This window comes from Melospiza georgiana, chromosome 29 (genome assembly GCF_028018845.1).
Source record: "Melospiza georgiana isolate bMelGeo1 chromosome 29, bMelGeo1.pri, whole genome shotgun sequence".
Lineage (NCBI taxonomy): Eukaryota > Metazoa > Chordata > Aves > Passeriformes > Passerellidae > Melospiza > Melospiza georgiana.
The window spans coordinates 6,302,833-6,328,855 of NC_080458.1; the positions used below are offsets into that span (position 1 = coordinate 6,302,833).

The window sequence follows — 26,023 nt, forward strand, 5'->3', positions numbered from 1 at the left end:
AGCATCCACAGGGACTGTCTGTGACATCCAGGACACCCCAGCACATCCACAGGGACTGTCTGTGACATCCAGGACACCCCAGCACATCCACAGGCACTGTCTGTGCTGTGACATCCAGGACACCCCAGCACATCCACAGGGACTGTCTGTGACATCCAGGACACCCCAGCACATCCACAGGGACTGTCTGTGACATCCAGGACACCTCAGCACATCCACAGGGACTGTCTGTGACATCCAGGACACCCCAGCACATCCACAGGGACTGTCCTGTGACATCCAGGACACCCCAGCACATCCACAGGGACTGTCTGTGACATCCAGGACACCCCAGCACATCCACAGGGACTGCCCTGTGACATCCAGGACACCCCAGCACATCCACAGGGACTGTCTGTGACATCCAGGACACCCCAGCACATCCACAGGGACTGTCCTGTGACATCCAGGACACCCCAGCACATCCACAGGGACTGTCCTGTGACATCCAGGACACCCCAGCACATCCACAGGGACTGTCTGTGACATCCAGGACACCCCAGCACATCCACAGGGACTGTCTGTGACATCCAGGACACCCCAGCACATCCACAGGGACTGTCCTGTGACATCCAGGACACCCCAGCACATCCACAGGGACTGTCCTGTGACATCCAGGACACCCCAGCACATCCACAGGGACAGTCTGTGACATCCAGGACACCCCAGCACATCCACAGGGACTGTCTGTGACATCCAGGACACCCCAGCACATCCACAGGGACTGTCTGTGACATCCAGGACACCTCAGCCCTGGCACCAGCTCAGGGAGGAGGCGCACGTTGTGCCCATCTCTTATCTGAGTCATTTCAATGTCTCAGGGGAAACCCTGGCACTGATAAACAGCTCCTGCTCCCTGCCTCCGCCTTCACCAACCGAAATCTGGAGTCTATTTTTAACCCCAAAACACCCACGGCGAGGGGGGGAGGCTGCAGCGGGGCGAGGGTCGGTTGGCACTGTGGGGACGGGAGGGTGGCACTGTGGGGACGGGAGGGTGGCACTGCCAGCTTTGCTCTGCAGCCCAAGCTGGCTCCTGGTGCCACCCCAGGGTGATCCAGCTGTGCCACTGCCAAATTTTCAGCCAAAGCAAGAGCAGAACAAGCCCTGCAGGGCACTGGCCATGCCCAGCACCCCCCATGCCCCACACAAAAACCAAAGAGCTCCAAATTCTCATTTCCCAGCACATCCCCCAGCCCTGACCCTGGCCAAACAAAGTCTGCCTGGAACAGCAGTGTCCCCTCCCTGCCACACCTGAGGTTTCCTTCCAAAGCCCCCACACCAAAGGTCTGCGAGGTCTTGGCTTCCATCATCATGGGACAGCTTTAGGAACATCTCTGTGGCCAAGACTCCTAAATATCTTTGGATTCTCCCTCCAAAGGCAGTGTGAGCCCCTGCTCAGGTGTGAGCAGAGTTTGTTCTCTCACTGCTCCAGTGTGAGCTCCTGGGGACCTTTCCTCCCATTTTCTGCCTCTGCTCCGTTCCTCCTCTCTACCTCTCCCCAAAATGCATAAAGTTGCACCATGGGTTGGGTTGGAAAGGACCTTAAAACTCCCATTTCACCCCCTGCCATGGACAGGGACACTTTCCACTACACCAGGTTGGTCCAACCCTGTCCAACCTGGCCTTGGGCACTTCCAGGGATCCAGAGGCACCCACAGCTTCCCTGGGCACGCAGGGAATTGCAGGGAGGAATCTAAGGAGAAGATTGCCTCTCCTGGGGCTGTCCCAGCCCCCAGCAGCAATCCCAGAGCCCAGAGCCAGCTCAGGAGGCCCAACCCAGGCTGTGTCCCCTCAGCAGGTCCCGTGTCCCCATCAGGGGTCCCAGGCCAGCAGCCGTGACCGGGGGGCTGTGCCGGGGCCGCGGTTCCCACCCGGCTCTTTCTGCCTCGCTGCAGAGATGGGCCATAAAACCTTCATTTCCTGACACACGTGGGATCAGGCCAAGGGGTCGTGTTTTGGACAACCTGGCTTTTCCATGGCAACCGGCGCTGATGTCAGCGATCCGGAGAGGCCTTGGGAACGGGGAGCTCTGCGGGAACGGGGCAGGGCAGGGGGCTGAGGTGGTGGGGGACGCGCTTGCACGGGGCTGGGGCTGCGGGAGAGCCGCCCGAATAAAGCTTTCCTTGGATGGCTCCGAGCACAAATGGTGGCCCAAATGGAGCAGCTGCAGGCGGGAGCGTGCTGCCCTCTCCCTGCTCCTGCAGCTCCCGGCCCTCCCTCTGTGCATCCCCAGCCCTTTCATCATCATCCTCCTGCAGCCAAACGGCCCCAGCCAGCTGCTCTTGCACAACTCTGGCTAAACCCTCCGACCAGCTCCTCTCCTGACCGCCTCATCTCCTGACCATCCCCTCCCCTCTCCATGAGGGGCATTTGCAGGATTTGGGGCCTGTGAGCAGCTCTGCTCGCCCTTCCCCAGCCTTTCCCCTCCCCGCTTTGTTCCTGCAGCCGCTGCTTTTCCCCTTAGAAACCCCGTCCCCACAGGGGAGCCCCTTTACAACAGGCAGATAATTAAAACCTCGGGCAGAGGAGTTCTTTCTGCTCGTGGTCACATCTGCTGCCCTGGGGCTCCCACGGCTCTCACAGTGTCTGTCTGTCTGTCCTGTCTGTCCGGGCTTCCTGTGGCTGGAGCCATCTGATACTGCAGCGCTTCACCTCTGGGCAGGGTGCTGAGTGAGAGCCTGTCCGGGTTTGCTGCTGGAGGATAAACACACTGAGTAAAACATCCCTGAGTAAAACATCCCAGAGTAACAGCATCCCTGAGTAACGGCGGCCCAGAGTAACGGCGGCCCCTGAGTAACGGCGGCCCCTGAGTAACGGCGGCCCCGAGTAACAGGGGCCCCAAGTAACGGCGGCCCCGAGTAACGGCGGCCCCTGAGTAATGGCGGCCCCTGAGTAACAACGTCCCCTGAGTAACAGCGGCCCCAGAGTAACAATGTCTCCTGAGTAACAACGTCCCCGTGCACTGGGAGCTGCCAAGGAGCCGCGGCTCCGTCTCTCTGGGATTCCACAGGAAAACCTGAACGTCCCTTTTCCACCCCAGAAACACCTCCACAGGTGTGGGACCTTGGCTCAAACCCCGTCCCTGACTCCTCTCTGATGGTTTGTGGGACTGACCTGGGCATGTGGGTGGAAGAGACTTTAAAAACCATCCTGTTCCATCTCTGCCATGGGCAGAGACACCTCCCATCATCCGAGGTTGCTCCAAGCCCTGTCCAACCTGGCTTTGAACGCTCCCAGGGATGGGGCAGCCACATTCTGTGCCTTTACCAGCCCTCACAGGGAGGAATTCCTTCCCAAAATCCCCTCTAACCCTGTGCTCTGGCAGTTTAAAGCCATTCTCCATTGTCCTGGCACTCCAGACCTCTCTCTATCGCTCCTGCAGCTCCTTCAGGGACAGGAAGGCCACAATGAGGTCACCCCAAATAATCTCTTCTCCAGCATGAACAACCCCAATTCTGCCTAAAGGTCCTCCAGCACAGCAAGGACACAAGCAGGTAAAGCTGGCAGGGGTGGCCCAGGTGTGGTTTGACTCCTTGTCCTGCCCTGAGTCTCCGTGAGACATCAGGGAATTGGTTTGAATGACCTGGGACAGAGACACCTTCCCGGGCAGTGATCCCCCAAAAAACACAACAAAAAAGCTTCGCTTCGAGGTGAACCAACCAACTTCTCAACAGAACCAAAATATCTGAGGCTAAATGGACAAATTTTCATCAAACAGCATCCCCAGCCTGCTGAGTGCTGACTCCAGGCCCTCCACACCTCCCACAGGGACCCAACAACACCAGCGCCACTCACAGGGGAAGGGAGGGAAAAAAAGAAAGAAAAAAGAGAAAAAAACCAAAACAACAGCACGTAAAACCTTCCAAAAATGCTGCACGAAAAGTGGCCACTCAGCAGAGCGAGGTTTCCTGCGCAGTGAGAGTTGGCCGGGGACAGAACAGGAAATCACTGCTTCCTGCCTGCAGAGGAAGCGCCTATCTCATGCCCGTGATCAAAAACAAACAGCACTTCAATTAAACAAACAAAGGACCGAAAACTTCAACAGCTCCAGCCTGGGACGGCTCCAGAGCAGGGAAATGCGTCCAAAAATAAGAGGTTTGTAACCTTGGAAAGGCCCTGGCTCCCCTCCCTGGGCAGCGGGAGGGACTGGCACCTCCAGGCTGAGATGCCACGCCAGGGATGGGAAAGGGGGTCCCACTGTTGGGTTTGGGGAAGGAGAACGTCTGTCTGTCTGTCCATCCATTCATAGATCCATCCCCATGTCCACCCACGCATCCATCAATCCATGGATGCACCCATCCGTCCATGGATCCATCCCCATGTCCATCCATCCATCCATCCATGGATCCCTCCATCCATCCCGGGGTCCCCCAAAGCTCCAGCACTGTTCATTCCCCACATGTCCAACGCTCTGGGCTTTTCCAAATCTGGAAGTCTGGCTGGAAAAACCACCCTCCCAGCATGGAAGTGAGCACAGAAAGAAAGAAATGGAAAAGCCAAGGTTGTCCTGGGACTGTGTTTGTTCTCTCCATCCCCCAAGCAGCGCCTGGTGACCCCCGAGGCTCCGTCTCCTCCTGCTCCCCCCTCAATCCAGGGGTGCAGCCCCTCAAATCCCACCTGGCTCTGCTGTAGGTTTGTCCCAGGATGGGTTTTACAGGCATAAAGAATTCTTCTCCCGTGAGTTTTGCATTTGAAAGATGCCAAAACAACAGCAGAGCAGATCCAGCTCCAGACTGAAGCAATAACTATTCCAGAGTCACTGACAGCCCCACCATGTCCTGCACAGCCAATTCCAAGGATGGGGGAATGCGTGTGGCCACGAGGGTCTTTCTGTGTGGCCACCACACAAAACCTCATTATTTAGCAGTTTGCTGGTGATCTGAGAACCATCAGGTGCAGCCACCGCTGAAGGCTGAGCTCAGACACGATTTTTGTTGCCTTACCCGCTTGGTTTCTTCGGGCAATAAATAACCTTACCTGTTTCCTGGCTCTATGGCTGCTCGCTGGTTTTATTTGCTTTGAAAGTAAACTTCCTGATGAATTAGCCAAGCCTAATTAAAACTTATTTAAAGCGCATCGTCTCCTGATGATGCAAACACAAAGCTGTGTGTGTCCAGCAGAGACAGACCGAGGGGCAGATGGAAATAAGGTCATGGAATGATTTAAGTTGGAAAAGGCCCCCAGGACCATCGAGTCCAGCTGTGGCCTCCTGTCCCTGTGCAGGTCAGACACCTCCTATCACCTCAACCCCACTCCAGGTGGGCATTTCCAAGTGCTTTGTCCCCATTTCCCATCCATGTGTGACAACCCCAAGCTCAGCTTCACCACGGGACAGTGAGGGACAAAATCCCTGTAAAGTCCTTCAAGATGCCAAGAAGCTCCTCCAGGTGGGACCCTGAGTGTTCCCAGGGATGGGGAGCCCAGCAGGGACAGCACCAAGGTCCAAGCACCAGGACAGGGTTTGAACCAGAGCTGCTGCACCTCTGTGGGTGTTTATTCTCTGAACACTCATCTGAGACTTCCCAAACCATCCCTGGTCCTTCTCCTGCAGCACCTCAGCCCTGGCCTGGTGGATCCAAGCATGGCCGGTGCTGTTCCACCCCTTGCTGGAAAATCCATGCAACATCCCTGGAAAGCTGATTGCTAATGTGGAAATGCTGGCCCATTTCCTCGTTGTGTGAGTGCCAGGAGCTCGGGCGGGCTCCTGGAGGCTGCCAGGAGGGACCAGGGCACAGAGCTGGGGGGCTTCCAGTGGTGGTGAAGCTCTTGTTGCCTCCTGAAAAGCGAGGGAGCAGAATTCTGCCTCTGAAAAGGTCTGTTAAACCTGAAGGGTTCATCTACATTTACATTAACACGAGTCAGGTCCTGCTGGAGAAATGCCCATCCCAGAAGGAGCACAAGGGTTTTGGAGGGTTCCTCCAGCCACGGACCTGAGCTCAAACCTGGACACGCTCATTTCACCCACCTCATTCTACTTTAAAGCCCAATTTTATCCACATCCTTCAGCTTCGTCCATGGGATTTAAGGCCAACCTGTCACGCTCATCTTAAGTCCCACAACACCTTGTCCATTGTCAGAGAAACCAGAGAGCTGCCCAAAATTGCTGGATTTAGCAGAGATCAAGAACAAGTGACACAAACAAACACAGCTGCACTGGGACACAAGGAACTGCTCCCAGTTAGACCAGAAATGGGATTTTATGGAGGGAAAACTCAAAACTCTATCAAACCCGCTCCGAGTTGTCCCTTTCTAAGGACTTTGCACAAACCATGAGCTCTGCGGGTCCCCTAATGAACTTCCAGTCGTGTTTTGAGCAGTTTTGAGCTGCAGAACATGAGAGAATTTCTACATTTGTACTACAAGAACACGCTGTGCTCCAGCAGCTACCTGAACCGACACAGAGCCCCAGACGGTCTTAGCGAAGCCCTAACGAGCAATAAAAATGTTCTTTTATGCCTTGTTTGATCATTCCCTGTTTACGAGGCCCAGGATCCTGTGAATCATGTTTTATCCCAGCCAGCAGACACTGGAGACACACGGGATGAAGAGGAGGAACTCAGGGGCAGGGAGGGGGGCACCAGATAACAACATCTGGGCTGTGTTTGGCTGCACGAAATTCCCTTTTCGGCCCGGGGTCCATCCCACTCGGGCTGTGTGATCCACAGGCCCTCGTGTGAGCCAGTTGCAGCTTCCTGGGTGGGTAAAGAGTGGGATCCCATCCTGGGAGATGCCCATCCAGCAGCACCTTCATCATTTGTCCCAAATCCCCTCAATTAACGCGCCGGGCTCCCGCCGAGCTCTGCCCGATTTCGCCTCCTGCTTTTTGTGCTTGACACGATCCAAGCAGACCCCCGGGGCAAAGGCAGACCCCAGGGCACACGCTGCGCCCCTGCCCTCCTTGTGCACCCCCAGAACCTGCAGGAAGCCCGAGGTGTCTCCCCCTCGGCCATTCCCAAATCCCAGCCCAGCATCGCAGCCCGGCTCAGTCACGCCTGATTGCATCATGTTTGTTTTTCTTTGCCTTTGAGGTCAGGATTCCTCCCACCTTGCCCAGAGCCAGGTTTTGCCCGGTCTCGCTCGGCGGGGAGCGCGGGGTGACCCAAAATCCCGGGGCACGGCCGGGTGGCAAAGCCTGTCCGGCTTTGCTGGGGACAGCATCCATGGGGACAGCACAGCATCCATGGGGGACAGCGCCAGCGCTTCCCCACGCGGTACCGGCTGGCTTTGGGGGGATTTTACACTCGCAGCATCTGCTCCAGGACTACCTGATCCCTCCGGAGCTGCGGGAACGGACACCGGGAGCGGCCGGTGCGGGGACCGGCAGAGCCACCAGCAGCTACTCACCCTGGCTTTGTCCTTGCATGCAGAGGAGTTAAAGCCCTTGGAGAGGAGGTCTCATTGTTCAGGCTGTGCTTAAGGGAGGCAGCTGCTTTCTTTATATCTCAAGATTCACTAAAGTTCAGGAAGAGAGAGAGAGAGAGAGAAAGAGAGGGGACGGCAAAGGGGAGGGACTGAGCGCAGGGCCCAGAGGCCGTATAGAATGACAATGGAAGGAAATGCTTTATCAAACCTAGAAAGCCAACCCTGCCCTGGGAACACAGAGGGAGAAAAAAAGAGAAAAAAAAAAAAAAAAGAAAGAAAAAAATAAATACTTGCAGAAGAAAAGCGAGTTCAGCTGCCCAGGGTCCCTCCCAGCCCCTCACTCCCAAACACAATGAGAGCGCCGGGGGAAATCCTCAGCCTCAAACACTTTTTTTTTTTTTTTTTTTTTTTTTTTTCATTAAACAGAGAGAAGTTTCAGTTCTTTAAAAAAAAAAAAAAAAAAAAAAATCCGACAACCAAACCCTGCCCGGGAATGGGAATGTGACGCTCTTCCCCCTCCCCCGGCTGCAGCCGTCCAAGTTTCTATGAGTCAAACGTTTGCAATGTGTTACCGAAATGTTACCAAGCTGGAATGCGGCATCCAGAGGGCTCAGCTCGTAAAACTTTTGTTTGCTGGCCGGGAGAAAGTGTCACCGGCGCAGAATTCGGTTCTTCCTCCTCTTCCTTTTGTTTTTCCCGTCCCCGAGAGGGTTAAGCGGCTTTTTCCCGTGCCCGAGAGGGTTAAGCGGCTGTGCAGCGCTGACACCCGATGACGGCGGCGTTAACCCAGCGCTCCCGGTCCCAGTGGGAAGGGAAATTGTGCAGTTCGCCGAGAAACCAAGGGAAACGGGGCAGCCTGAGCGAGCAGGTGGGAAATGAGAGAAATAAAAGCGTCCAGACACAAAATCCCGGAATGGTTTGGGTTGGAAGGGGCCTTAAAGCTCAGCTTGATCCACCCCTGCCCAGGGCAGGGACACCTTCCATTAAATCAGGTTGTTCCAAGCCCCATCCCAGGGACAGACCTCAGCCCCTGAAACTCAGCTTCCCAAACATGAACTTTGGGATTTTGGGGTCAGAAAAGCGCTGGTTCCTCATCTGACAGTCCTGGGGTTTGGCCCGAGATGGAAAGATGATGGAAGAACTTCCACCCAAGACAGCGAAATCTCAGCCCAGCTTCTTCCAGCATCACCTGCTCCGGGTCTGCAGAAACGCTGAGGGACAGGGACACAGCATCATCTGCTGAATCTGGAATCCTCAGGGACACAGCAGGGACAGGGACACAGCATTATCTGTGAAATCATGAAATGCTGAGGGACAGGGACACAGCAGAATCTGATCTGGAATGCTGAGGGACAGGGACACAGCAGCATCTGCTGGATCTGGAATCCTCAGGGACACAGCAGTGACAGGGACACAGCAGAATCTGATCTGGAATGCTGAGGGACAGGGACACAGCAGAATCTGCTGGATCTGGAATCCTCAGGGACACAGCAGCATCTGCTGGATCTGGAATCCTCAGGGACACAGCAGGGACAGAGACACAGCAGCATCTGCTGGATCTGATGGGAGTTGGGACCAGAGCTCTGAGCTTTGCTCTCACGGTGGGAGAACAACCTGGGAGAGCCCGTGAGGATGATGAGTGCAAGAAGGAAAGCAGGAGAGAGGGGAGGAAGCCGAGGGACTGTCCTGCAGTGCTTGCAAGCCTGAGTCCTTCCAGGAGGTGGCTCCTTCCCCCAGGAATTCCCACCCCCAAAACCTTTCCAAGGGTGGAGCCCTCACCTTGCTGAAGGACCTTCAGGGTCCAGCTGCAGGAGGAGATGGTGATGCTCTTCCTGCCTCACCCAGCCCTGCTGGCCTCATGCGGGGCTGGCTGCAGGTTTTGTCTGAGGGAAGGGAAATCTCCATCAGCCAGGAGGATCCTCCCGGGAGCCTTGCGCAGGGACAGACTCCACCTCATCCGCCGGGGCTGCCCTGCTTTGTGCAGAGAGCACAGGAGCTCTCCTGGGAGAGCAGCTGGGCTCCCTGCCCTGCTCCTGGGCTGGAGAATCGCAGCCAACCTGTCCTGGCAATTCCCAGCCCAAGCTCTAATTATCCTTTCGTGCCAATGGGAACGATGGCAGTGGAAAAGGAGGGCTGTGCTCGTCCTTCTCCCACCTCTAAAAACCAAGTGATGCCCTGCAGAAATCCCATGGGTGAAAAAAATTGTTTGTTGCATTTTTACGACACTGTTCTCAGATAAAAGAACTTGGAATTCTGAAATATGAGGGGGGAAAAAAATAAAATAAAGATCCCAAGGAAAGATCTGAGGGGAAAGGCAATGGGCAAGATGTGCTGAGAAGGGGGTTTGGCCACCACCACGCTGGACTGAGTGCCCAGGACAGGGTCACTCCTCTCCAGGGCTGAACCAGCTCCTGTAATGAGCTACAAACTTTTGCCCACTTGGAGCTTCGCATCATTTGCACGTCAGGTGCAAGGAGAGGCAGGAGCTGCCAAAAGCAGAGCAGCTCAAAGGCCAGGGGCAGATAAGAGACACTGCCCTGCTCAACAAAGAGACATTTCCAGACCTGAGGAAGTGAGGCAATCCTGGCTAATTAAAATGACCGACCAAAGTCTCCCAGGAGGAAGAAAGAGGGTGAAAGATGAAAATCTTTGTGTTTCAAAGGTGAAGGGAGCAGGAGAGCTCACCTGGGAAGGTGGGAGCTGTCCCTGCCCATGGCAGGGGTGACACTGGATGGGCCCTCAGGTCCCTTCCAACCCAAACCCTTCTGTGATGAGCATGTGGAAAATCCAGGCTGCTATTTCTGTCTCCAACGAGGCCACAGCAGGTCCCAGATGGTGTTTGGGAGCACAAAGGAGCAGATGGATTTTGGAAAAAGTTTAGGTAAAAAAGTTTGAGCTTTGCTGAAAACCCCAATGCCCAAATCTCCTTCGGCACCTCCTCCCTCCCAGTCCAGGCACAAGGACCAGGCTGTGCTGCGTGTTGTGAGCAGGCTCAGCACCACCCCACGTGCTGACAAGAGCCCAGCTTTGGCTCCCAGAGCCCTGAGATCCCCTCCCAGCCCGGGGAGAGGGGAGCTGCCAGCAGTGCCCTCAGACAGACACAAAGCAGAGCTGAGGGCTGCAGCAGCAGCGTGGGCAGCAGATGCCCGAGGCAGCGAAGGGGAGCTGCCTGCAGCCACATCTCTCCATAGAAGGCAGGGAAGGGAGCAGGTTTGTTTCTGCAGGAGCAGAAGAGTTATGGCTGCGAGAAACGGCGGCTAAAAATACCCCGAGGAGCAGGGAGGTCACCTGGGAGAGACCCAGGCCCTGAGCATGGCTGGGGCAGAGGTGGCAGTGCCACACGTGTGGCACCATGGCCTCCTGCCAGCCACTGCAGGGAGGGCATTCAGTGCGCCCAAGGGGCAGAATTGGGGTGGCCCAGACCCCCAAACAGAGCCCTGTGCCCCTGTTTGAGGCTCTGCAGGCACAGCCTTTGTTGGGAACTAGGGCGCAATTGAAGCTCTGCAGGTGCTGCACACCAATATTGGGATTGAGCAGGGAACAGAGATATCGACCCCAGTGGACAGAGATATCAATCGACCCCAGGGAACAGAGACATCGACCCCAGGGAACAGAGATATCGACCCCAGGGAACAGAGATATCAATCGACCCCAGTGGACAGAGATATCAACCCCAGGGAGCAGAGATATTGACCCAAGGGGACTCTCAGGGCACCCCAGCTCAGGAAAGGCCTCAGTGTCCCCCATCTCTTGTCCACGTGACAAACACCAAGAAGGTTTTGGGTATGAGACATCCGTGCCCCCCACACCTCTGAGCCCATTGGGACGCTCTCATTGACTGGAGAGCCCTGGCACATTTTCCTGGTTCAGTGATGTTCTGCTGTTCATTCAGGCAGGTTAAACTCACCTGTTCTCCCAGCTCTGAGCTCCCAGGGATGGAGGAGGCACCACCAGCATCCAGGCCAGCACCGCCCCGGAGACCTCACCCAGCAGCAAATCTGCTGGAGCCATTTCCCATCTCAGGTTTCAGCTGCAGAAAAGGCATTTCCAATCGTTTCTCCTCTTTTGAAGGGGCTGGTCCCTGCGGACGGCTCTGCAGCGAGGGCGTGAGGAGGATCTTGCCTGGCCTGGGTCCCAGTAAATCACAGTTCAGAGACAGCTGAACTCCATTTTATGATTATTAACCCCAGCCCTGCTCATTTGTTTGGCCTGTCTGAGGCTATATTTAGTGATGGGTGCAGGCATGGCCGGGGGGGAATTGTGTGCAGCTGTTAAACAGAACCCCCCCACCTTCCCAAAAAATGATTTAAAAAAAAATAAAAAAATAAAAAGCCAACAAAACAGGAAGAGTAGGGTTGGAAAATGAGAAGCAGCTGTGAAGAGGAGGGATGAGGTGTCATACAGGGAGGACTGACTTCAAACCTTGCAGGAAACGTATGAGAAATTTCCCGGCCACTTTTGTAATCCCTCATCCCCTCCCGTGTCCCGTGATGGCTCTTGGCTCCTGCCACAGCCTGTGAGTGCCAGGGCCAGGAGCATCTCGGGCTGGGCTCAGCAGGAGCAGCCACAGAAGAGGCTGTTTGCCCTCACACTGCCATCAACAAGGTCCTGCTGTGCCTTTGTGACAGCCCCAAATCACCACAGATGGATTAAACGTCACCAACAGGCAGGTGCTGAGCTCCGGGGAGGTTCTGGGAATTTCAGCAATGGGAAAGCTTTGAGCAGGGCTGGTGAAACGCTCTGAGCATTCTCGTGAGCTGAGGGAGTGCAGGACAGGAGCAGGATGGAAAAACAGAGGTGGAGAAACGTGGAGGTGCCTTGCTGAGATCAGAGCTCTCTTCCTGCCCCCTCCAGGCTCAGATCCTGGCACAGAGCAGCAGGAGAGGCTGCTCTCCTCATCGTGGTTCATTTTGGAGCTGTCAGAGAGGGGTAAACCAGGCAGGAGAGGCTGCTCTCCTCATCGTGGTTCATTTTGGAGCTGTCAGAGAGGGGTAAACCAGGTGAGCTGGGGCTGTCCCTCTCCATGGCAGGGACATGGAACGAGATGGGTTTGAAGTCCCCTCCAAGCCAAACCATCCTGGGATTCTGATTCATCCCACGTTCCTGGAGGAGCTCAGACCTGGAAGGGGCAGTGTGGGGGAGGAAAGGGAACGTGACTTACTCTGAGGCCCAAAACCAGGGCTGAACCCATCTCTTGGCTCTTCCCCAGCTTTCCTGGTGCCTCTAACGGCAGCAGCGGCACCTGAGGCTCTGCTGGGGCAGGTGCTGCAGCAGTTTAACGTTCCATCTGCAGGCAGAGCCCAGGGGAGGCAATGCCAGTGCCCAGCTCATGCCCAGCTTTGGCTGGGGATGCCAGTGCATCAGCTGGCCAGGTGAACCCCAGCGCTGACCTGGAAATCACTCCCAGCTGGGGCTGGGGTCCATTCCTGGACCTTCCGCCCTTGCAGTAGTTTCCTGTTTGGGGTGCAAGGGCCTGGCAGGGTTTGTTTTGCTGCAGCACAGGCTGCTCTCTCAGAGCTGGCTTCCCCCAGGATGCCAGTGCATCACCTGGCCAGGTAAACCCCAGCGCTGACCTGGAAATCACTCCCAGCTGGGGCTGGGGTCCATTCCTGGGGTCTGCCCCCCTGCCCTCCCACCCTAGCTGTAGTTTCCTGTTCGGGGTGCAAGGGCCTGGCAGGGTTTGTTTTGCTGCAGCACTGGCTGCTCTCTCAGAGCTGGCTTCCCCCAGGCTGTGGTTTCAGCAGCTGCCAGCCCCAGCCCTGCCACAGTCAGGTGTGAGCGACCGCACCGGAGCCGGGGGAGCTGACATCAAGGTGCTCATCTGCAGAGGAAGGGGCTCCCAACTGAAGCACCCCGTGCTTGTGGTGACCCAGCCCAGCCCGGCCCTCCCTGGCAGCCCCAGCCCCACGCTCTGGTTGTGCACCTGCTGCCTCCTTTGCTCCTCCTTTGCTTCCCAGCCAAGCACAGGTAAAGGGCTGGGATGGAACTGGGAGATCAGATCCCCTCTGTGGGCTGGGGTGGAATTGGGATATCAGATTCTCTCTCCCATCTCAGGCTCACCGTGGTTTTCACTCTTCCAGGGTGGAGGAACTGTCAGTGTCCCTCTGTGTGCCCTGGGGAAGGGCACTGAGGTCACAGAATTCCAGAATCCCTGAGGCTGGAAAAGCTCTGAGGGATCATTGAGTCCAACCTGTGCCCAATGCCCACCTTGTCACCACCCCAAAGCCCGACCAACCTGTGCCCAATGCCCACCTTGGCCCCACCCCAGTGCCCCCCAACCTGTGCCCAATCCTCACCTTGTCACCACCCCAGAGCCCCCAAACCTGTGCCCAATGCCCACCTTGTCACTGCCCCAGAGCCCACCCAACCTGTGCCCAATGCCCACCTTGTCACCACCCCAAAGCCCACCCAACCTGTGCCCAGTCCCCACCTTGTCCCCACCCCAGAGCCCACCCAACCTGTGCCCAATCCCCACCTTGTCACCGCCCCAAAGCCCACCCAACCTGTGCCCAATGCCCACCTTGTCACCACCCCAGAGCCCCCAACCTGTGCCAAATCCCCACCTTGTCACCAGCCCAGAGCTCTGAGTGCCACCTCCAGCCATTCCTTGGGCACCTCCAGGGATGGGCACCCCAAACCCCCCTGGGCAGCCCCTGCCAAGGCCTGAGCACCCTTTCCATGGAGAAATCCTCCCTCAGAGTCCGGGCAGAGCTCAGCAAGGCTGTGCCCCCCGTCCTGCTTTGGGTCTCTAAACCCATGGGATTTTCCTGAAGAGAAAGGAGAGCTGTGACAGTGACACAGCCTTGGAGAACTCTGGCTCTGTGCAAACACATTTGAAACCCAGAACTTCTTTTCCAACCCAAATTTGCAGCCTGGAGGGATTTAACCCCTTGTTTCGCTGCTCCACCTCAATGCCATGGAGGCAGGAGAGGGGGAATGTGGGGAGAGAATCTTTTTCACTCTGCAAATCCCCAGCTGGGAGAAGGAGCTTGATTTACCAAGGCCAGAGGTAGTAAAGAGCTTGGACAGGAATTTGCACTAAACCTTTGACACACAAGACATTTCCCTTTCAGGCCAAGACAAACAAAGGAAGGAAGTGTCTGGGACTTTTAAAGCGACCTAGTGGAGACAGGTAAGGGCAGATAAGGGCTGGAGGAAGAGTGGGCTGGGACAGGGAAGGATCCAGTTTTAGAGATTTGTTGGAATCCTGAGCTCTCTGCAAATCAGGCCGAGGGGAGGCAAAACCACCTGGGGAAGGAAGGGCCCTTTGCAGTGGGAGAAGGAGGCTGAACATCCCCCAAGTGCTGAGCACGGCCTTTCTATTCACTCCCTGCATTTTTCCACTCACTTTGCAAAGTTCTCCGTGCCTGAGGCTGGCAGGGTTTCCAGGCTCATGTGCTGCTCACCAGCAGGCTCTGCACTCTCCTGGTTCATCCCTGACAGATCTTTGGATTTCTCAGCATCACCCTTGGAGTCTTTGCCCCTTTGCTGCACTCAGCTCCTGTAATAAAAAAAGCAGCTGGAGCTGTTCCTGTGAAAGGGAGAACAACAGAGTGTGGTGGAGAGATGGAAACAATAAATGATAAAAAACTCTTCATTGATGCTGTTCTCTGTCCCCACCCACCTCATCCCTGATTTTCCTGCTACAACACCCCTGATCCCTCATCCCTGATTTTCCTGCTACAACACCCCTGATCCCCCATCCCCGATTTTCCTGGTAAAACATCCCTGATCCCCCATCCCTGATTTTCCTGGTACAACATCCCTGATCCCTCATCCCTGATTTTCCTGCTACAACACCCCTGATCCCTCATCCCTGATTTTCCTGGTACAACATCCCTGATCCCTCATCCCTGATTTTCCTGCTACAACACCCCTGATCCCTCATCCCTGATTTTCCTGGTAAAACACCCCTGATCCCTCATCCCCGATTTTCCTGGTAAAACATCCCTGGTCCCTCATCCCTGATTTTCCTGCTACAACATCCCTGATCCCCCATCCCTGATTTTCCTGCTACAACATCCCTGATCCCTCATCCCCGATTTTCCTGGTAAAACATCCCTGATCCCCCATCCCTGATTTTCCTGGTACAACATCCCTGATCCCCCATCCCCGATTTTCCTGGTAAAACATCCCTGATCCCCCATCCCTGATTTTCCTGCTACAACATCCCTGATCCCTCATCCCCGATTTTCCTGCTACAACATCCTTGATCCCTCATCCCTGCTGAACAGGATTGCTTCAACATCATCCCAGCTGACAGATTTGAAGTGCTAAGGGTTAACCCTGTCTGTACAGGGTTAATTTCCCTCTCAGGATTTCAGTTTCTCCCTGGAGTCCTCTCTTTGGTGACTCCACAGGTTCCCTGTGAATCCCTCTGGGAACATTTTGCTCTTTGACCTCAGATCTTTCTCTTCTCCATTAAATCGCTTCTGTTTTTTTTTTTTTTTAACCCTTTTCTCCTCAAGATACAACACAGTGAGGTTCACGGGGAGGTTCTGTGGGATCCCCAGAAGGGATGGAGGATAATTGGTGAGACCCCTGGGCCAGGAGGAGCAGGGGGGGTCCTCAGTGCTGTCCCACAGCCACAGAGTCACTGACCTCGTTCCTTGGCCTTATCTCGTGGGGAGTTTTGCATTCTGAGTCATTAAACAAACACAGGGACTGCTCTGCCTGGCCAGGACTCCCAGGGCCCAGAGCAGGGCTTGGATGAGGTTCCTCCACACTGAGACCATGAAAAACAAAGCTGCAGATTTCTGGGTTATTTATAAAGCAAACTGCACAAATAAACCTTTCCTACCCAGAACAGTCAAGGTTATGAATCCCTAATTCTCCTTTTCCTGTGGGGACCTTGTTTGTGACTCATTCCTGGCCTGCCTCGGGGGCTCCCAGTGCGTGAGCTGGGAATGAGGAGCTGGGAATGAGGAGCTGCTGGGATCGAGGAGCTGCTCACAGCGAGGAAGAGCTCGGCAGAGGCAGCCGAAGGCTCCCTGCAAGGGCTCAGCACGGGCCACCCTCCTTCCTCACCACTGAGCCCAGAAAAGCCATCAGTGGGACAATCAAATCCTTCCAAATCCCAGAAAATTGCCTGGAGCACCATCTGGAGGCAGCTCCTGGAAGGCGTGGGCAGAGCTGTGACACCTTTCCCGGGATGGGGACGTGGCTGTCCCCCGTCCCCTCAGCTGGGGTGACGTGTCCATCACCAGGGACCCTCCGCGAGGAGCTCCCATCCCACCAGGACACAGCAGGACCTGGGATTCAAGGTCCCTGAGCTGCAGATTCTTGTCCTGTTCTCTCTCTCTCTCTGAGGATCACAATTTTCTCCCCCAATCTGTGCATTTACAACCATGGTGTCACTTTTTGCCCGTGTTTCTCTGCCCTCCGTTAGTTCATGTTGCTGGGGCATGAACTGCCCCAGCAGTTGGATCTGTGGAATCAAGGAGTACTTCTCCAGAAGTCCTTGGTCTGTTTGGCCTTGATTTGCTATCAATTTTTGCTGGCCTTGATTTGCTATCAATTTTTGCTGAGCTTGATTTGCTATCGATTTTTCTAAGATTTTCTTTCAAGGGCCAGTCTGACTAAAAGTATCTTCTGCTGGGTTTGACCACAGCTTTCAGCTATCCTGCTCCATCTTTCTGATAACACTGGTGCCATTTCCCTCTGCTCTCTGGAGGTGGAAATGATTGCATTTTTAAATTCCGCTGATGCTGAGAGAGCTGTGATTCCTAAGAAGCGATGCTGTGCGTGCCCTGACACGTTCCATGTCTCAGCACTCAGCTGCGCTCTGAGCCTTCAGTGAAGAGCCTGGAATTGGTTGGGTTTTTTTCAGGGATTTGCTTTCTGTAATCTGATCATTCATGTTGTTCACAAAGACAACTTGATTTTTCAATACGTGATCCGCTTTCTCCACGGCTGATTGAGGCTTCCTGCACAATGAGCTGACTCTTTGTTGCCAGTTCCTGAGGAATTCTCACCAAACACGGGCTTGGAAAGCATTTGCCAGCTCCGTGGCTGCTTTGGGATGCCCGCCCTGGGCAGCTCAGGGAATGTGTTTAAGGCTGATGCATCCCTGGGTGTTGTTTTTCTCTTCATCTCCTATGTCCACAGCATTAAACACTTCCTTCCCCTTCAGCCCTCGAGGCTTCTCTCAAAGCTGGAAGCCCAGGGGCAGCCCGAGCAGGGCCTCCCTATCACCAGGATCTGCTTATCTGCAGCTCAAAGGAAATTCTGCTTGGCTGCTGAGTCCCAGCTCCGGATGAAAGGATGAAATGATGAAGTGCCCACATCAGTGAGAGGGGCTCAGGAGCTGCTCCCCAGGAAGGCTGGCTGGGAAAACAATCAGGGGCTCTCCTTCCACAGGGTCAGAGCCAGCCCAGTGCCACGGGACCCATCCCAAGCTCTCAGGGAAGAGATTTCAGGATTTCGGTGCTTCAGAGAGACCGAGTCCAGGGACCCCATAAACATTTACACAGGGAGAAAGATCTCAGGGCTGAAACATCAAATAAAACCCCCTGGAATGAAATACGACCGCGAGGGCTGGATGAAGCCATTAGAAAGTCTGGGCAGGTTTAAGAGCTCACTTGTGTGGAAAAGGGGGGGGTTTGGTATTTTCAAGTGTTTCTGCACCACTCACGGCGTTCCCCAGGGCCTGGAGCGTGCTCGTGCTGCTAAAAATAAACCACTCAGGAAGGTTTGACAGCCTTCTCACAGCTTCAGGTGCTCCGAGCTGGAAAAGAGGAGAAAAAGCCAGGAGGAAAAAATGGATGAGGCTGTTAGACGTGCCTGGGTGAGAAATAACCACCTCCAGCTCCGCTTGACAGAGGAGTGAGCGGGGAGCTGTGGTGTCGCTGGGGGGAAATCATAGTTTAGAGAAAACAGCTCACCTCTGTCCCTTTGTTTCCTGAAAACTGATGGAGGAAGACTCAGAATCAGGGGGAGAGAGACAGAGTTTGTTTTCTCTTTCTAGAAGACACCGCATGTTTTTACTCTCCCCGTTCTTTGTGCGTGCGTTTAGATAAAAGTTGGGACACAAAGGCTTGGCTGGGCTGGTGCCAAGCTAAGGCTCAAGAAAACAAACCTCAACCTTCAAGGCCGAGAGGTTCAGTGGCTCGTTAAAGCCAGTCCTGCTCGCACAGGAAATCACATCGTGTAATCTCTCTTGTTTGGGACTTTGGCAAAGGTAAAATCCTTCTCAGGAGGGAGCGCTGCCATTTCGGAGAGCAGCAGCCCAAGAGAAACACAGCATTTGAGGGAGCAGAGGCTTTTCAGGATCTGTCTGCAGAAATACCCAGGCTCCATCCCTGGTTGGGAGAGCAATTATTAATTTCATGGCAATTAAAATTATTTTCTATGCCATCTACAGAAGCCTCCACCAACAGAGGTGAGAAGTAAACATTCTCCTACCCCATCCACCATCCCTGATCCAACTCTTTAAGCTCTCAAAAACACACTTCACACTTCTTCCCTTCTGTTCTGCAAGGAAACCACAGACAATTGTCCCCTGTGTGGGGCTCGTCACAGTCCTGGATACGCTCTGGGGTGATTTTATCCGAAGCGTTTCTCTCTCTTTCTCATGGGCCATGTGGAACAGTATCAAAAGCCATAAAACTTTATGTATTTACAGCCTCTTCTGGGAGCACAGCACTCAGAACATCGTTGTAGATGTAAATTAGCTCAATTATCTTTGCTTGGGATGGTTGGATCTTGCCCAATTACCGTTGCAGTTTCTCATTCTCTGTGGTGCTGACAAACAACGCGTTTAAGTGCTTGTTCCGCTGTTTTCCCAATCCCAACACCACATAATTCTCTCTGATCTTCAGCCTCTGTTTTAAAAGAAACCTTTGGCATTCTTCCTTGATTATTTTCCACCCTCTCTGGGTTAAGGTTCCCTTCTTGGCTTTCTGGTACCTGCAGAGTGAATTTAATCTAACCCAAATCACCTGAAATTGTACCATAAATTCTAGTGCATCTCTACCCTGTTTTTTCCTTACTACACTGAGATTTCTCTCCTCCCTCATCTGATCCACCACCCTTTGAAGTTTTGACACTTCAGCCTTCTTGGCATTACCCTCCATCAGCTCCTTGCCTGGAGAACAACTGAGATCCACAGATTCCTTCCACACCAGAAACTCTTCCATTAATTGCCAGCGAGAGCTGCTGCTGCTGCAATCTTATCAAATCTGAACACTGCAATTTTTCACTATTCTTATGCCATGATAGCAGAGCCACGTGCCTTTGGACCAGCTGCTGGAATCAGAAATTCTGATTTTCCCTTGTGCTCTGGCTTTCATTAATTAACAGCACCAAAAATCCCATGGATTCTCTTGTACCCTCTCCTGGTGGGCCTGGTCTCCTCCTCATCGATTCATTTCTGGAGTAAACAACAAAGAAAGAGTAAAAAAAAAAAAGAGTTGCTGCTCTCTCTGTGTCCTCATTGTGCTCTGAGCAGGTCCTGGATGTTCCCAAACAAAACCACAACACTGAGACCCTCGAGGGGTGTCTGAATTCAGGGGCTGCTCCAAGCAGAGCTGCAGGAGCCACCTCCAGCCTTTCACACAGAATCCCTGAATTATTCAGGTTGGAGAAGCCCTCTGAGACCAAGCTGTGCCTGATCCCCACCAGTCATTCCCTGGACACCTCCAGGAGGTGAGACCTTCCCAATGCCTGACACCCTTCCCATGAAGAAGTTCCTCCTGGATTTTCACTGCCTTTTTTTGAATTTCCTGAACTTTTCCTCTCTCCCAGATGGGGTGAAGGCTGCAGCCCCTCACAGGGCAGGAGCTGGATCAAAAGGGAGAGTTCAGAGCTCCCACCATCCCAACCCCTCCCAGTGCTGCTGCTCTCCCGGCCCCAGATGAGCCCCTGGAACAGCAAACGCTCCGGGTTTATCGCCCCATCAGAGCAGTTGGAAGACAGTTGGGTGTCTCTGGGGCGCTGATAGCAGGGAGGGCTTTGCTGTGGCAGATAAGCTGCCCTCCCTGAGCAGCCAGGGCAGGCCGTTGGTATCTCGGTGCCCTCCATCCCTGCAGACACACCCTGGGGCTGGGGGCAGTTAACTGAACCCCTCGCTATCGCCGCGGCTCTGCTCCCTGGGATCGTTTATTCCGTGCTGATCGAGGCTCTGCAGTGACCTCTCTGCCTCAGCCAGCTGTAAACAGGCACTCATGGGTTTGGAGATGGATTCATTCAGGAGAGAAATACCTTCTGGAAGGTTATTTGAAAGGTTTTGAAATGCACAACAGCTCCATTTTCTGCTTGAGTGGCTGCCCAGGAGAGAAAAGCATCAACAGCATCCCCTGTTGGGTTTGGGGGAAGCAGGAGTGTCTGGAGTGCTGCTATTCCCCGCCAGCTCCAGCCAGAGTTCTCTGTGTCATCCCCAGCAGCAAATCCAGGCTCTGGTGGTCACCCAGCACTCAGGTGTGAGCAAGGCACAAAGCCCAGGCCACCTTTGTCCAGAGGAATCAGTAGATCCAAGTTTGGAGTGAGGAAGAACCAGAGGCTGCACACCCAAAGCATTTGGAAACAAGGAGAGCAAATATTGCTGTGAGGAAACAATATTGGTTTCACAGTTTCTGCCCATATTACATTAAAAATATTTCCTTTTTCATTTTAAACGCTGCCCAGTCCTTCCCTTGGGCGCTGCTCAGCTCAGGAGGATGAACACCTTCCCCAGGCAGCCCTCTGAGGTCCTGCTCTGTTTTCTTCCATGGGAAACCACCTCTTTCCCAAATATAGATATTTTCATCCAAATAAAGATATTTTCATCCAAATAAAGGGGAAAGGGTTGGAATATTGTTAAAAAGAATCCAGCTGCGAGGCAGAAACCTAAAAGTGGTGAAAAGCATCGCTGTTTTCCCCAGGCTGGGGAGAGAAGGCACTGTACAAACCCAACAGTGTCATCTGTGGGGAGCCTCTGCCATCTGCTGGCACCTGAAGCAACTCCTGAGCTCGGGAGAGGTTGTCAGTGAACAGACAGGAAAGGAAAATGGGCATTTTTGAAGTTCCTAAACCCTTTTCTGAGAGAAACATTACCTGTTTTGGTCTCATCAAAAATACTGAGGTCATAGGAAGGTTTGTGTTGGGAGTGACCTAAAAATCATCCAGTTCCACGTTCCTGCCTTGGTTCCACCAGACCAGGGCCATGAGTTGAACACCTCTGCGCAAGGTTAAAGGTTTATCAGGTTTGAAGGCTGCTTTTGCCACCTTCTCTCCCCAGGGAGGTTGGTACTCCCCGTGGGAGCAGCACAGCCAATGGGAGCTGGAAAGGGCCCATAGAAACTGTGACAAGCAGAAAACCCTGTTTGTCACCTGTCCTCTTACTCACAGCAGCCTCACCTGGACGTGAATGCCAGTAAGGAAGTTGGAGACAATTGGCAGAGGTTCAGCCAGGACTCAGACTGTGTCAGGGAAATTCTGCAGCCGCACCTTAAAGTATTTTTAGTTCTGGCCTTGGCTACTCAGATGGAGCTTCTTGAAGCTTCCCAAGGCTTTGCAGAACAGCATTTCCAGGTTCTGTCTTTCCTGCTCCACGTTGCAGCTCACTCTGGTGGTTCTGAGCCCCTTCCTTGTGGCCCAGAATCGGCTGAAGGAACTTTATAACAAACAGGTTCTTTTCTGGACAAATAAACCACGATTTCCTTTCAACCAGCTCAGAATTTGATCAGTGTTATTTGATGTAACAGAATGTTTTGAAGCCAAGGACTGTTTTCAAACCACCAACAAAAATATTTGTATTATTTTTTCCTCTGCATCTCATTGCAGCTCTTTTGCTTTTCCTTCCCACCATTTATCTTTCACAACACCAAGCCTTGCCTGTACTTCCTATTTGGCTGCTGGCTGGTAGTTTTCTCATTTGCTGTTATTTTTGACTTCCATCCAAGCTTTGTATGATATTAATAGCTGTTGCAAAGAACTGTAATCATCCTCAAACCAGCCCTAATATTAGCAGAAGTAGCCAAGAACTGTTGTCAAGGCCTGAGGGATTGGAGCAGTGAATTTTCTCCTCCATCCTGCCAGTTGTGCCCCAGCCCAAGGAGACAAAACATCTGCTCAGCACCCAAATCACACAGCCCCATCCTGGCCACCCCAGGCAAGAGAAAAGCAGCTTGGTCAAGCTCAAATGCACAAAAAGATGCTGAAAGAAGATGCTGATGTGAAGATTCAAGAATTAGATGTTACCCGTTGTCTAATTAATGCTTCAGCCTAATCAAGATAGAGCAATCACTCATTGTTCATCCAGCAGTGCTAACGCTAATAGCTAAATTACTCATTTTCTATTAAAGGTTGTCAGCAACTGAAAAAATAAACAGGGGATAAAAGCATCTACCCTGCTCCTCCAGCAGTAAATTCTCCTCCTTCCCTTGCTGCAGTGACTCATCAGCATCCTGAGGGGGAAACAGTGATGGGTTTCTTCCTCTTTGCTGGGAGCAATGTGATTCTAAGGCTGGTGGTTTCTTCCTTCTCTGTTTAGAGTTTACTTGAGGCTACGTTTTAAAATGTATTTTCTGCTATTCTCTCCACTGGAATCTTTCTTCCCAAGGCTGCAATCCCCCGTTAAACCCAGACACACCACGTGCCCTGCATTTTACCTGTATTTTTGCTGTCACACACCACGTTCTCTGCATTTTACCTGTATTTTTCCTGTCGCTTCCACTGGTTTCTCTCACCTACCAGAACCTCAGTGATTAGCAGAGGCTTCCTGGTGAGTTGCTGATAGCCCTGGGGCCATCTCCAGCTCAGCATCCTGGGCTCTCTCAGCACTTCCTGCTCCTTAGGGAAGGATTTTTTGGGATTTTCCCCAGGTGCACTGCTCACATGAAACGAAACCGTGCAACTGCAATTGCCATCCCTGTTTTGCTGGGCAGTTTCTGTGACAGGCACATGAGAAACTCCAGCACAACTTCCAGGGCAGATCCTGAGGACAAAGTCCTGCAGAGTCACATGGAGCCTTTGGGTCATCACTGATAACGGTGATGTCACCTTTCCATTCTGATCCTCCATCACCTTACACCAGATACTTGCTAAAAGCTGTACACCAAAGTCCTTTTCAGCAGGGAGAAGGTCTCCAGGGTGGATTTCAGACCCTGCTGCTCTGACCCCAGAGCTCCCTTTCTTCCCCAGTACCATTTTATGAAGGGAAGGTGATAACTTCCAGATAGGAAGAGAATACTTTCATTTTTGGTTCAAACTCTTCCTGTTTCGTTTCATCCTAGATAAGTGGTTTCATCTCACTCCACCCAGGAGAATGCTTTCCTATTTAAGGCTCAGTCCCTAGCTTACAGACTGTCCTACTCAGGATCTGCTGCTGGGTGGAAGAACCAAGCCCTCATCCCTCAACAGTGACATGATGGCCACAGCAAAACTGAGGTGAGTGCACAGCATCCCTTCTTGTCACAGCTAAGGGTGTGGGGGGGACAAGGCTCAGCACCGCATCCTGCTCAGAACCTCTCCATGGTTAAGGCTGGAAAGGGCCTCTGAAAGTCACCTTGTCCAAGATGCTGCATCCAGACAGCTCTGGAGTCTGAGGGAAGAGAGAGCACAATCTGTACAGGAAAAATGTGCAAGGCCTTTCTTCTTCTCACAGTTAACTTTCCTGATGTCCAGATGGAGCTTCCTGGGCTTGATTGTGCCCTTTTTGCCCTGGCACTGCTTTGCACCCTCCCTTCAGGTATTTCTACAGCTCTAAGATCCTTCCAAGCCTTCTGTTCTCTGAACGGTCTCAGCTCTCTCAGCCTTTCCTCATGGAAGAGACACACCAGTCTAACATCTTCCTTACCTTGCTGGCTCTTTTCAGAGCCATTCCTTCACCCTTCAGCTGAAGACACAACCCCATAGAAAGTGAAGAAGCTTTCACTCTGTGGGTGGGGCTGGCTCTACTGTCCCTTTTTGCAGCCCATCCCAGGCCTTTTGCCTTAGGTGAGGGAGCACTGGTGACTCCATTCCCAGCTTGCTGTTCTCGGGAAGGCTCACAGAGACCTCCCTGGAAAATGGGCTGATTGGAACAACAATTTGCAGGTTCTTTAGTAGCCTGAGTGCAAGGGACCTGTTGAGCAACTGGAGAATCTTCTCCTCTTCCTCTTCTCCTGTTCTGTGTGGGCATTCCAGCCTGCACCCTTCAGTAACTCACTCCTCTTCCTCTTCTCCTGTTCTGTGTGGGCGTTCCAGCCTGCACCCTTCAGTAACTCACCATTTCCTCTTTGTAGCAATGAGCAGCTGAAGGAGACGCTGGATAAACTGCAGTGCCACTTCACCTGGATGTTGGGTGTTGAATCTTGCAGTCCTCAGCATCTCCTGCAGAAGCTGGATGTTGAGATCAAGCACACAGCCCACCAGAACCAGGTGGCCCTCCTGGGGCTCCAGGCCTACCTGCACCAGATGAACAACCAGAGTGATGAAGCTCTGCAGAGCCTCAGAGCTGCTGAGGAGCACAATGACGAGAAGCATCTACCAACATCTACTGCTGGCTCTTTGATCATCTACGGGAATTATGTTTGGATCCACTACCTTCAGGGCTCCTGTCAGGAGGCTGAAACCTGCCTGAGACAACTTCAGCAGCTCTGCCCAAGTCCTTGGGACGTGCGGCTGATCCCATACATCCAGGCCCTCAAAGGCTGGTCCCTGCTGGCCATCAGAGCCCGGAATGGGGAACGGGCAAGAGAGTGCTTCAACACGGCCTTGATGCTTGAACCAGACAACAGCTCCTTCCGTACTGGGCTTGCAGTGGCTCTTTATTCCTCCTGGAATTTCTCCTGGCAACCTGATATCGAAAGAGAAGCCAGAATCCAGTTGGAAAGAATTGTCCACACGCAGCCAGAAAACTACAGAGCCAAAATATATTTGGCCAGGCTACTTGAAAAAGTAGATGGGAATAAGTCAATTGACTTAGTTAAAGAATGTGCACAGAAAAGCTCTGACCCCGAGGTCCTCAAACTATCAGCTTTGTTCTGGATGCCACGGTCGACAGAGAGAGCACTTCAGATCATCCAGAGAGCCCTGCAGCAGGACCCAGGTTACCACCTTCTCTACCAGGCCTTGGCCAAGTGCTACAAGCAACAGTGGGTCAAAGCAAAGGAGGAAGACAAGAATAAGATACTGCGTAAAGCCATCAGGGACCTCCAGCAAATTATTCAGGAACATCCAGACCTTGACCTTACACTTGCCAAGCTGCAGCTGGCAGAGTTTATTGGTGCAAGAGACCCAGCAAAGGAAAAAGAGATCCTCATGGAGCTGCAGAGGAAAATCAACACCCTGAGCCTCAGATGTCAGCAAGCCCTGAGTCTCTCCTGGGGAAAGCACTTCCTCTACCGAGGGAAATCCCAGGAGAAGGCAAAAGCCAAGTTCATGGAATGCTACAAAATCCCTGTGCAGACAGACCACAGGAGGGACTGTGGGCGCAGGCTGGTAAAGATGGCTGAGATCTACAAGAGGAAGGGGGACACCGAGGCTGCCAGGGCTATCCACCACTTCCTCCAGGAGGCCGACCGGCACTGCCCAGGGAACCCGGGGCACTAGGCTGAGATGATGAGGATCACCCCATCCCACAGAGAACTGGGCATGACTTTTCCCAAGGCTAGAAGGCCAAAAGGACTGGCTGGCTCTGCACAGCAGGCCCATCCTCACATGG

The 26,023-nt window shown here is 53.4% G+C and overlaps 1 protein-coding gene across 1 annotated transcript; it reads left to right on the forward strand.

The window, feature by feature from the left end:
• Positions 1-8,170: 8,170 nt before the first annotated feature.
• On the forward strand, positions 8,171-25,911 carry LOC131094430 (interferon-induced protein with tetratricopeptide repeats 1-like). Its single transcript, XM_058042026.1, has 3 exons — positions 8,171-8,269; positions 23,696-23,766; positions 24,603-25,911. Exons 1-3 carry the CDS (start codon positions 8,171-8,173, stop codon positions 25,909-25,911), a joined length of 1,479 nt encoding a protein of 492 aa, XP_057898009.1.
• Positions 25,912-26,023: the final 112 nt, after the last annotated feature.